The sequence below is a fragment of the Lycorma delicatula genome, chromosome 2 (assembly GCF_047948215.1).
Source record: "Lycorma delicatula isolate Av1 chromosome 2, ASM4794821v1, whole genome shotgun sequence".
NCBI classification, from domain to species: Eukaryota; Metazoa; Arthropoda; class Insecta; order Hemiptera; family Fulgoridae; genus Lycorma; species Lycorma delicatula.
Genome location: NC_134456.1, coordinates 87364394 through 87378430, shown reverse-complemented (window position 1 = coordinate 87378430; position 14037 = coordinate 87364394). Strand labels below are relative to the sequence as shown.

Below are 14037 nucleotides of genomic sequence, written 5' to 3'. Positions count from 1 at the left end.
GAGAAAACCTTTGCAAGAAATTCTCAAAATGATAAAATTTTTAAAAAATTTAACTAATTTACAAATTTATTTTCTAGGGCCGGTGTAATCGTGACAAACCACCATGCAAATACTTCCACCCTCCACAACACCTCAAGGATCAACTTTTGATAAATGGGCGCAACCACTTGGCCTTGAAGAATGCTTTGATGCAGCAGATGGGTTTAACTCCTGGACAACCCATTGTTCCTGGCCAAGTACCAGCTGTGGTAAGGCTACATGATTATTTTTTTTTTTTTATTCATACATATATATTTACATATTATAGTGTGTTCAGTTTCCTATCAGCAGCAATGATACCTTCTCACTGCATGCATCCCTGCTAGTATAGACAATTTATAACAGTCTAAACAGGATATGGCTTTTGAGTTCTAGCGTACGCTTTTTTCTCTTAATGTATATATTTATACATATGATTATTATTTGTTGATTAAATATTTAGCAGACTTATAAAAATTTATTGTGACTAATATCAGTTAGATGGTAATTAATGTTTCTATTTGTAGTATTATTGTATGTTGAAACCTTCTAAAATTGAAATTAATTAATATTCGGCAAATTGTATACTTATAATACATCATGATATACATGTTTTTATCGTACAGTACATATACATAGTGTGTATTCATGCTCATATGTATTCATATCTTGAGTTCAAAATAAATAACATCATTATTTCTATTGAAAAGATGAAAATATTTAATATTTATTTTCAGATAATTTAATTCTTCATTTAAATAATTGTGAATTTTATTTATGTTTTGAAATGAAATGAAAATTATTAGCCAACTCCATATAGTTAATTTTGAAATATTTAAAAAATGATGTACAATATTTGTTTTATTTTTTGAGCATTTTATTCAACATTTCTGGGTAATTTTAAATTAACCGCTAATATATAGTTTTAAGTAGCAAGAAAACTTAACCACTGTCTAGTAGTGTTTTCTGTAAACTGTGAAGAAAAATTAAACAGTTAAAACTGGTTTTTATCATTCAAAGTTTTATTTGATATAACATTATTCTACTAAATTTTTATTTATAATTTTAAAGATTTGATAATATAAGTAATCAGGAAAAGTGCTTCTAGATATTGGAAAGTGTTCTTACTGTTTTGAACTATGTAATAGCTAATTAATATTTAGTTTAAAAAAATAATAATGTTAATATTTTTTCTTATATATTAAGGTTTTTTTCATTTTTTATGAAGGAATTTACATTTTTTTAAAAATGTAATGCATATGTGTTAACGCATTTTGTAATTTCTGTAAACACACTTGAATAAGTGTAAGTTTATTTACATGTATTTATTTCTGAATACATTCAAGTATGAATTTTTCCAGTTTGAGGCCAATTATTGAAAATATTATATATAAAACTTGTATTTTAGTTTTATATATATTTTTCGCACATTTGGTTTTAAAAAATTTTCATTCTTTTTCTGTGGTATTTCCCTTTTCTGTTTATACTGAAGTTAAACATAGTTATAAATATGCCTTTTATTTAATGAAAATTCATGTATACATATTCCTACATTGATTTTATGTTTATAGAAGGAAACGGCTTTCAGAATTCATTTGAACAATTCTTTTATACATTGTACATATTTCCTTTGATGAAATGATCACATAAAATCCTGATGCTTTATTGTGTAATTTACTCTGACATATTAAGATATCTTTTGAAATTTTCTTTAAGTTGTTTAGAATAAAAACAATAATTTATAAACATCCCATTACAGATCTCACATTTTCCATCTTTATATTAGTTGACATGTTTTTCACACTTCTTGATATAATTGGTAACCATTTTGTGTTTCTTATAAATTTTGATTAACCTCAGATATTTGAATTTTTTAGGTGGGTGGTTTTAAACTTTCATATAGTTTTTTTTTTTTTCGGGAAAAAAATTGAGTTAGATTTGTTCTTTGATAGTATAGTACATTCTTTTTCTTTTTGCATTGTGTTTATGTGAGGTCGTAATGTTCATTAAACAAATCTTTTTTTACAATCACCAACTTGTGAATAGGTAGTAGAAGTCGTTTTCATTTCACGTTCCAATCTTTTCCTTCTATTCTGGGCTAAGAAAATCCCTTTTATTACCTCTAAAAATTTATGTTTATTTTGGTATCTGTAAAAACTATTAATTTAAATACAGATTACATTCACAAAATAATATAACTATAAAAACAATGTGTAGTATTTTACACAAAATTTAACTACTTAAAAATAGATTTTTGTGTTATAACATATTGTGTTTTTAATCGATGAGAAAGTTGTTTTTTGAATTATATATCTATTAAATAAAAACAAAATACAGTTTCCTTATTATGTCATATGAACAGATCTCTCTATTAAAAAATTTCTTTTACATTATTATTGATTTTTACTCGTAGATATTTCACTTAACAGAGCCATCTGAATTTTCTTCATGGCTGTAGTTTGAAATTATCATTTACTCACTTTTATAAATATAAAAAAGTAAACTCTGCTTATAGCTTCATCACTGAAGTTTAGTATTGTGTTTGTGAGATGGAAGTAGATTTTTTTAGTGTAGATTTTAATTGAAATTATTTGTTGTATGTTTAGATTTTGGTTTATTTTGTGAAACTACTGGTTTAATTTTTTTGATATGTTATTATTACACAGGTAATATTCAAAATTAAAGTTGATTAAATAATAATCACATGCATTTTATGAATTGTATTAATATTTTTACATGTTATTTAAAAAAAAAGAAATAATTTGTAACATCCAGTATGGTTGTTATATTGAAAAATAATTCATGTAATAAAATATGTGTTTTGTTTTTAATTATGGCTTTGCATTTTTTAATTACATAATGCAAATTATGGAAAAAATGGATGTTAATTAATGAATTTTTTTTTAGAAAGGGCTGAGGTAAAATTATTTTATAAATATTTTCTTATTTAAGTTTACTTTTGTCACTTTAATGTGTAAACAAATTTTTTTTCAGTTTTATGATGTATTATTACATTACAGAAATAACAACAAAATTCATCTCCTTTTTATGTTATTTGATTTAAAATTCTAAGATCTGAATATATCATTCAGCTGATCATTTATTTAGCTATAATCAGATTTTAAAATGCTTTTAGTTTGCACTGGTTTTATTTTACTATTATTATTATTACTTTTTTTTATTAATAACCAACCTGTTCTTTTATTAGGACTGTCAAAATTAAATTTTTATTTTTAGTTTTGTAACCTACCTACCTTGTTACTGAAATAACTTTCTTTCTCTTTTTGGTGAGGTGGAACTACTGTAGCATGAGATTTGTTATGCTTTCAAAATTTTGTTTGTTTTTATTTTCTTTCTTTTATTTTTGTTGTTTTATATATTTGCATATTTTATATATTTGTATTTCTTCATGATTATTTTGTTGAATGCATTCAATGATTTATTGGTTCATAGATTATTACTTGTTACTGTTATGAAAATATTTTAGGGTATGCAATACTTTTAGTAAAATAAAACTGACAAGTAAAAGGTTGTGTTAGCTTGTCACAAAATTTAATAAAAGTTATTTATAATGTATAACACTATGTAGTGTTAGCAGAATACTGAATTGTTTAAAAAAATAGAACTACACAATTTTTCCCAGTTCAGTGTTGTTACATTTTTCTTTTAATTGAATGTAACCTTTTATGTATCGCATTAGTTTGCTTGAAATCCTGATATTATTTGTTTTTCTTTTTATTTAATTATATATTTGTGTCTTTTAATATTAAAAATGACACTGGTTATGAATTTATTAAATTTTTTTAATTAGATTATGTTTTATGCTTTTCTAAAAATGTTAGTCTAATAATGTTTAATTATATATAAGTTTCACCACATCCAGCAAGAGTGAAGAGACCTAATGTTTTACATAGTAATTTTGTGGTCTCATGTATATAATTGTAGCTGTGGTTTACAGTCTATGATAATTCAATAACACCTCTCATTGGATGTGGTATTTATTAATTCATTTAATTAATTACTATTATTTATTGATTGATTGTTTATTTAATTTGCAGTGCAATGGTTGTTGTGTGTTTTCTTATTTTTTTTGTGTTTTGTTGTTGTGAGGTCGGCGGCAAGTTGCAGCTCTCACCCCAAGCACTGACCTATGGGCAGCCCCCTTTAGGCGTGATGGTATAGTAGTAACCTTTGCACGAATGCTAGCTAACTGTCCTTATCTATCCATCTGCCCTCTTATACTTATCTGTATCACAGCTTTCTTTCATGCCTTTACTATATTTATGTATTATTGTATTAGTTTTTTACTTAGTGGTGTAATTTAACTGTATTACTAAATAATTCTTTGTTTTCTAAATTAAATTTTTTTTCTTGATTGTTGGCGTATGTTCGCAATAATTAATGAAATATGTATAAAATTGAAGTAAAAGTTTGCAACAATGCTACTGTTGTGATGTTAACATCAATATTACACACTTAATTAAACAAATTATAATCAATTTACTGTTTCATGTGACATATTTCTCCTATTTAATCAGTTTGTTAAAATACTAAATGACAATACTATATAAATCAAAAGTTAAAACCTATATATGGAAATAATAATTGGGGCAATAAAGAGTGGTGGCCAACCACTCTTGAGAGAACTTTAAAAACCTAGAAAGAAAGAAAAAATGTCAGATCATAGATGCTTAAAAATTTCATTCTAGGTACAGTATTTTGTTCAGTTTGTACTTTGCACATATTAAAACTATGAATTTTCTTGAAATTACTTGTCTGTGGATTATGTTATCTGTAGGTCATTTAAGTTCTTTTTATAATATATATATTTTTGTTAAATTTGATTTATTTCATGTGTAACTTGTATATACAAATACTATTCCAAAATCAGACTTCTATATATGGCTGTTATAAGTAAACTGGTTGTCATAGCAACATGATGTGTGCACTGCAGCCACCAAAAATTTATTATTTTTTGTTATTTCCATTCTCTTCGTGCAGGTAAAGCTGAGCTTGAGAAAGCATAGTCACCACTCTCTCTGCCACGAACTGTGAAAAAAATGAAAATTTTTTGTAAATGTAATTATGCAATGCCATTAAAACCCATTATTAATTGTGTTGGAGTAATAATATTATTACAAAATCATATTGCAGTAACAAATATGCAGTATTGTAATGATAATTTGTATGAACAAATATGCACAGGTGGGTGCATATTTGTTCGTCTAATAAACAAGCTGGCCAAGCTGAAAAAAAAAAGAAGGCTATGGTGTTTGGTTTGCAAGGAATTTTGGACTGAAATATTGTCAAAAGTTTATCAAAGAAATTAGTTACTGACATACTCTTTCCGTTGCTTGGGTCATAATAGACGCTGGATGGTAACGCTGTTTTGTACCAAAAATCAGATTGAAATTCAGATGTTAAATTATTTAAAACCAATGTAATATGTCATCCGTAATAGTTTTTATTTATGAGTTTGGGTTGTGATTTCTTCATTCAAATCAAAATATTTATAAAATTTGTTATTACATTTCAGGTGATTTGTTTACTTTTATAAAAACTGGAAAAAATGTTAATCTAAATAATTGAACATTATCAATTCCAAGTACTGAGTAAAAGCATTGTTTATGTTATTATGTTGTTTCTTGATATAAAGGGGATACCGTAATTAGTTGTCTTAATATTATGTTTATTTTTTATAGCAGTAAAAATTGATCATTTAAATTATGTGATTTTTTTGCCAGTACTTATGATTAACAGAATGAATGTCACTTGTAGGACCAAATGTTTTTTTTGTCTATAAGGATGACATAGTGATTTGCTGTAATATATTTGGGTCACTGAAGGAATCTAAGGGAAATCAGTTCATTCTTAATCTTCTCAGTTGTGTGTATAAGGTGGTATAAAATGCTTCTTATTTTTTAAAACGTTTGTCATTTTTAAGAATAATTTGCAGCTCATAACAGATTATCCATGACAAAATGTTCAGGTAGGGCATCTAATGACCAGAATTTATTAACATTTTCTTACACATTTATTGAGTTTTTATAGGTGTACAGTTTCATTTTACTTAAATTTCTGAGTAAAAGTTTATAACCTGATATACAGTCAACTACCCTGATCTGTTGGGGTTGTCTCAGTTGGTATTTATCATATAATAATTCCTTATTCAAGAATAAGGAATTACTTCTTACCATAATTGGTACTATAGATCTTGTCAACTACAATATTGTTTCCTTACTATCTGTCGCACTCGCACTATACCAAATTGTATTCAGTTGTTCACTTTTTCTTTATTAAAGGGCTGGTGTTAAGCTTTTGATTTTTCTGAGGACTACTTCTGTTTCCTGTTTGCAATTGCTAAAGGAAAGACCAACTTGTGGCTGATTTACCTACCAGGGGTAAAGCCAGGACCCAGAGATGTTCTAATCCATGCTGGTTTAGATCAATATATATCATATCTCTTTCTGTTTTAATATTCCCAATAATATTTTATTTATAATGCAACAAAACTGATTTTCATTTCACTGATAAGTATGACCTAATCTCATACTTAAAACTTTTCTATGAAATACAATTCCTGAAATCAATTTCCTAAACTTAATTTTTCATTTCTCCTCAACTGTCTTTAAATTGCTGAAATTTATTTCATTAAGTTAATCTATGATTATCATTTACAGTTGTATTGTTGCAAACTTATTGGTGTTTTTTTAGTAATAAGTTTTTGATTTTTTTATGATAATATGATAACTTAGAGAGTTAAAATAACTCACTTAATATGATAAGTTAAAATAAATAGGCTTTAACATTATCTATTAATTAAAGAACACATGTCTGTAATGGAAACAAAATTTTCCTCAAATATTTTTATACATATGTATGCATGAAATCTTACAACTATTTTATATTAAATTTGATACTAACATTAAAGTATTTTTTTTTTTAATAAAAAGTACTATAATGTTATAAGGTTTTTTTAAAGTCTTATCAAATGGGAAAGACATTTGAACATTTAGAAAGCAGCAATTTCATTTATAAGTTTTAATACTGTTTTAACATTTTTTAATTTACACTGGTTGTTACTATTGATTGAAGATAAAATTCCTGTATAAGATTTAAAGCAATCTAATAGAATAATCAGGAAGCAGCAGTAGTATGTAATTTTTTTGTCTTTGTTTTTGTTATTGAACATCTTATTTTTATATTGATTTATTTATAGTCTTAAATATTTTTACCATTTTATGGTTTACTTTTAAAATAAGTAAATGAGCTTACCTACCGGGTTGGTCTAGTGATGAACACGTCTTCCCAAATCAGCTGATTTGGAAGTCGAGTGTTCCAGCGTTCAAGTCCTAGTAAAGCCAGTTATTTTTATACTGATTTGAATACTAGATCATGGATACCGGTGTTCTTTGGTGGTTGGGTTTCAATTAACCGCACATCTCAGGAATGGTCGAACTGAGAATGTACAAGACTACACTTCATTTACACTCATACATATCATCCTCATTCATCCTCTGAAGAATTATCTAAACGGTAGTTACCGGAGATTAAACAGGAAAAAAAGTAAATGAGCTTACTTGTGATGGTATATTATACAGTAGATATTTTTTTTAAAATCTTCTTACTTATTTTCTAATCATTATTATAAATGGTACATACCCATATAAGTTACATTAAAAACTCCTGACACTAGTGCTTAAAAATGTGCAGACAGCAGCATGAGCATAATGTGCAGACCTGCATATAGTTCCCTTCATTAACAAACATATTTTCCATATCTGTTACAAGTGCTTCTGTTATCATGTTACATGAAATGCATCTGTCGGTTTCACTAGGATCTGCTAGGTAGATAGAATTGAATTCTATCAAACTCACGAAATCCACGACAAAAATGAAATGATCCAGCGGTGAAATAGTGAAGTGGGCAACATATTATGAATAGCACTCGTGCTTCAAGAATATTATAGGATAAAGAGAGATCAGGTTGACCCTCCATAAGCACAAGTCTCAAAAATTTTAATATTTTTATCGTTCCTTGTCTTATTAACAACGCCAAGTTCTACTGTAATGTTCTGAGATGTCTTGTGGAGGACATTTAGCACAGACAATTTGAACTATAGCATAAGGGCACAATCAGGTGCTTCATTACAACAATACCCCCCACCCATTCAGCCTAAATAAATATTTCAATGTAATAATTTTTTTAAATAAGTTTTTCAGCTGCAGCAAAATGATTGCCATTTCATTCCTTCTCATATTTTGTAAATTTACCCTCATGCAACTGCTTCCCTTATCCCAGGATGCAGCTGAAACTGAGCAGTTTGCTATTTTGATTCCATACTGGAAATTAAGCGTGAGTTGGTGAGTTGTAGATGGTACTTGATACGTTTGAAGAACAGTATTTTTTCAGAGAATTTCAGGAGTGGGAGAGGCACTGATCAGAATGAGTGGTTTAAATCTAATAATTTTTTACGTCAGAATTTCTTATGGTGTCCTCATATAGTGGAACTTTGCTATTTATGTTCATTTTAGCTTCATCAGTAAAAGTTTTCAAGTTACTTAATAGTATCAACAAATGCATAAATTCGTTGAACTAGAAGTGCTGTTCTGTAATATTTAAAAATATTTATTTTATTCATCTTGCATATCATTTCACCAGAATTCCTTTAAAGCCTCATTGAAAGAAATTACATGTATACACAAGACATATGATGTAATACTTAACAAAGGATATAATGCAATTTTTTTTTTGTCATATTGCATTTGATAAAAGCCAGTACCATTCTGCAATTGGATTGATTGGCAAATGACATCTCTTTAAAAAAAATTAACACATTTAGATGAGTAGATTATGAAGATCATGTCAGGAATGGATGGGTATACCATTTCGTGGTTATAAAAAGGACTTCTCTGACATTTATATGAAAGGATTAATAGTTTAAAATTCATATTTAAGTGAAGTTATATTTATTTTTTTTTTATATATACCTGTTCCAATATTTTGTTAACCTTAATGTGTACTTAAAAGTCAGTAGCAAAATTGTTGTTAATATCATGTTAATTGTTAATTTTCTTTTTAATGAATATACTGTTTCTTTGATTGTTTTTTTGTTTGCTTTATGTTGTTTTTATACATTTTAACAAAATGATTATCCAGCTTCTCTTTCTAAAGACAGTGCTATCTTGTCATTGTTGAGCAACAATTATTACAATTTCCATAAATGGTCTTGTAGTTGGAAAAGGTATAAAGTAAACTCTTCAGGGGTATGACATTTTAAAATTGTTATTCATATTTAAATTCAAAGCTGATGCATTATCCAACTTCTGTATAATCATTTTATCAAATCGATCAATCAACTTTATTAGGTAAAATCTATTCCATCTAGGGGAATGGTGTTCCTTGTGAATCCTGTTATAAAGTGATCTTATAACATTTACAGTGAATAAGCTGCCTAATTGAGTAATAACCAGGAAGGAAAAGATAAAATACATTACAGATATGAATTTTTCACTAAAAGTTTTAATTTTTTTCAACTAAGTTAGTCAATGGATCTAATCAGATTCAAATTGATTTGAAAAACTTGTGAATTATTCAATAAGTAAAAAGGCATGAAGGAAGGCTGTGATTAATTTATTTATTAATTTTATTACTATTTTAATTTTTGTAGATTTACTAATTTATTTTAATAACACTCATATTGCATATTTATATGATGCACAGATCACTGGTCTTGCTGTTTTTATTTATTAAGGTGGTTTTGCATTGCATGACTTTTTTATTACTATTTATCATTAATTTAAATGTAGTACCTAGTTTTATGCCTTAAAAGTATTAAATTAAATTTATTTCATCATTCATTAAAAAATGGTGCAATAAAAAAAAAAAATGTTTTACAAATTAAAAAAAAAAATAAATTCAACTTTGCAAAAAAAGTAATTGTAGCTGTGTGTTTTAACATATTAGAATGTTTTTATGTGCATAACAAGTTTACTATAAAGTTATCAATAATTTTTTTCTTAGAACTGTTATGATTTCATATTTTTGTCACTTGTTTGTTTGACTTATGCAAATCACTTATATGAAGCATGTTTTAATTCAGCATGTTTAGAAAGCAGTTGCATACGGGTACACATAAAATTATCTGTCAAGTGTGCTTAAAAATATTTTTTCTGTAGTTGTTTGCATGATACTAATTGTTGCGTTAAAACAATTCATGTGAAGTTAATTATTACTGATCTGTTGCATCATTAGTTAATCTAAGTAAATTATTGTTATGCTATATATTGATTTTAGTTTAAAAATTTTTCATTGAATATGTGTAATTGATAACAAAAAAAGATAATTGCTTTTGTAGATGATTTATATATAGTGTTTCATTATGTTTATATATTTTTTTTTAGAGACTGTGCACTTAACTGAGCCCAACAATCAGAGCAACCTAATAAATAAAGAAATAAATATAAAAATTCCTGTTAAAAGTAATACTACACTTTCAACTCCCAACTCTTGCAGCTGAGTGGTATAATCTTAAACTTTCATTGAAAAAGTCCTGTGTTTGAATTCTGAAATTTTTTATTTGCCAAAATGTTTCCATTCCACGTTAACATGCACAGGCTGTAGCGATGATCATAGTTATATACAAAGAAGGTAAATTTGCAGCATTATAAAACTGAAAATTATGGTGGTTTTCTTAAAGCTCAATTCCAAAATATTGTTTTCTTTAAAAAATTAACACAAATAGAGAGTGATGGACAAGAACAAAAAGTTGTTAAGCAAACGTTTTTTTCTTTTTTCATGTGGACAGTTACGTATCAGTTAATCTACTTGTAATTTAGCCATGAGTCTTGATTGGTTTTCATTTTCTTTGTTATGTTAAATGAAAATGTATTTATTGGTTTAAAATTACAATATTCATTGGAATTGAAGGACTTAAAATTTTTTATATACTGTCGCACAGTTGGCAATTTACAGTTCATATGTTGTGTACATTTTTTCATGACTGAAAAGAATAGATTAATTTGTTACTTATGTTATCTGCTCTGACTTTTTATTATTATTGTCACTTGTGACATATGTTTTAAGTACTTGAAGTAAAATAAGCAGCAGAGTTACTTCCTTTGAAATTCATGATGTTCATTATGTAGCCAAATCCCTTTGATAAACACAGTAGAGTTATCACTTCATTTAAGAGTGGGATGGTTGATTTGCAACATTATATTTGATTAGATGAAAAATACAATAAAAAATCCACTTTCACTTTCCCTAGTAAGCCTGGAGTAATGTAATTCTTGAGAATGGGGTTTCAGAATTTCCATATTCAGAATGATTTGAATTTATTTCTAGAAAATATATATTTTTAATGTCTAAAAGCTCTAATATGTCTATTTGTTTTATGTTATCTTACCATAAATTCATCAAATAGAATAATAAAAACCAAAATCATGCAAATTATTGGAATTATATTTTACAGCTGTAAATAAATTACAGCAGTTATTTTGCAAAGCTGTAGTAAATTAGAGCCGTTCCTTATGATAAAAATAATTAATTTACTGAAAGAGAAAATCATGTAATTATTTTAAGAAATAAGAAGTAATCTTTTCTTGTTTTCTGTTACACATACAATGAGTAAATTTAAATAATAATAATAGCAATGAGTAAAGAGGAATTTACACATAGTGTCCCATGAGAAAACATACATAATTTAGGAGTAGATTCTAAAATTTAAAAAAAATTTAAAAAGTTCATATAAACATGAATTCAGAAACACTTTTGGCAAGTTATTACTACTAAAAAATTTTCTGTTTGATGAGACTTTTTAAATAAAACTATAAATATTTGTAAATGAACATTCTTATTTAATTTTGTATAAAAAAAACTTACTTTTTGAATTGTTAACAAACTTATTAAAAAATTTTGTAATATTTTTAACCTTCTTATAATTAATAAAGTATTAAAATTATAATTATTAAAGTATTTCTTATAATTAATAAAATTTTATAATTCTGATTTTATAGAGCAGAAAAAAAAATGAAATGAGTTATAATAATTGCTTAAATGTTAAAATCTTATAAATTACAATAAAACAACTGAAGTAAGGTTATCTCTATCAATACAGAAACCATTCCAGTGTAATTCCAGATATGTTTGATGTTTTAATTTACAAAAGGTTATTTGTATCTGTTTGCAATAAAGTATATTTTTTGAAAAAATGTTATATTTATTATTGTTTTCTTTTATATTATTTTTTTATAATTAAATTCTGTATTGATTTTATGATTGAACATCTTTAGTAAATTTAAAAGTTCATTTGCATTTATTTATTGGGTATGTGTAATTATAGACAGGTTTATTTACCTACTTGATAACTACTTACTCATCAAAGTTTAGTAAGCTTAAACACACATGTGTAATAGTTCTACTGAATTGTATGAAATAGTACTGGCAGTGCTAATAATACATTGTAGGCTATAGTGAACTGTGACAGTTCATTGTAGATAACAAGAACCCATTTGCTAGTACAGCAATCCATTCCAATCCTGTGCAACTGAGCTTTCTAAAACTTAAATGAGTAATAATTTTATTAACGTTATTTATTGAGTTCTATAAAAGAAAAGTAATATAAAACTGTAAATTTGTTAATGATAAATAGAACCACATTTTTATTGTTTTTTTAATTTCTTTTTTAATCTCATTTCCTATTATTCTCTTCGAATATATTAAATAAAGGTGGCTTCAGAAGCAAATAAAAGCGATAAGTTATGAAAGAAGTTTTTGAAATTTCATTCAATATTTTTAATAAATTTGGATAAATATAACCTTTAAAAGTAATAACTGTTGATAAACAGAGAAATTATATAATACTGTTTTATTCTAAAACAGGAAATTTTATTCAGTTATTTAGATCTACAAAAATAAAGTATCATTTTATTTGGAATTGGGGTTTCAATATGCATACCTGGACACAGAATATTTCTTGTATCACGTTTACATGAACTTTTTTTCTTTATTTTCACTTATAAATGTAATGATGAATTCTATATTTAGTTTCCTCATGGGATACTCAGTAAATATATATGCACTTATTTCTTAGTGCTTAAAAAACATTTTCATTGCTGACATCTTTTGCCAGAAACTAATTGGAGGTATGATAAATGTTAAACAGATTCAAAAATATTTAATTTTTATTTTTGACTTTGGATCTGATGTTTTTAATTTATTATTAGTGAATCACTCTTAATGAGTTTCTGAGAAAAAGATGTTGTGAAATTGTTTTGGAAATTGGAATTAGAAAATTATATTCCTTGTATCAATTTGAGGAATGCAATTTATTTATATTATTATTAAATAATTTTAATTACAACAGACAAATTTATTTGTAATAATAATTTCTTAAAATTAACAAAGCAGTACTTAACAAAATCTTTTTTTTCTAATTATATCATGCATCTAATATAGTATAATTATACACTCAGTTGTAGAATGGTTCTGCATTTATTAAAAAAAAAGAAAAAAAAGAAGAAATTAAGACTTAAAAGACTTAAAAGAAATTAAATCTCTTTTGTTATAAAATTATGTTGTATTTACAAAAATAACTGCTGGTTCTTTACTCAAAAACATCTGACCATTTAGTTTTTAAATTTCTTTATAATGAAAATCAATTTATTAATATTTCTTTAATTAATTCTCAGAAGAATTTATTAATATTTAAACTATTTATTATGTATGATTTTTATGATAAAATTTATAATTCAAAATAACGTAATGGAATTTTTTCAAGGTAAGAAAATTTATATTGAAAAAGCTGTAAATAAAAAATAATCTATCTTTGAGATTGAAATAAAACAGTCTCTTTTCTTATTTGTAATTGTTTAAGAGATTTTCTGATTAATTTGTTGGCATAAAATAGTTTTTTCTTAAATTCATGTAGCATTGATTTGTAGATTATATCATTTGAAAAAGATCAAAATCTGTGCCATCAGTAGTCGCTTTGTATTATTTTTGAATCCTTCTACATT

General features: G+C 25.8%; 1 protein-coding gene across 18 annotated transcripts in view; it reads left to right on the top strand.

Moving 5' to 3' along the window:
• mbl (splicing regulator muscleblind) overlaps positions 1-14037 on the top strand; it is a 734546-nt gene that overhangs the window by 665535 nt on the left and 54974 nt on the right. For 13 of the 18 annotated variants that reach the window (XR_012755086.1, XM_075355740.1, XM_075355744.1 and 10 more), the window contains 2 exons: positions 78-248; positions 4129-4194. Coding sequence is in view for 17 of the 18 variants with exons in the window: in XM_075355740.1 (XP_075211855.1) it covers positions 78-248; positions 4129-4194 (237 nt within the window). In the remaining variant the exon portion in view is untranslated. The remainder of the gene's footprint in view (positions 1-77; positions 249-4128; positions 4195-14037) is intronic. The other 5 variants (XM_075355747.1, XM_075355748.1, XM_075355736.1 and 2 more) reach the window with 1 other exon arrangement.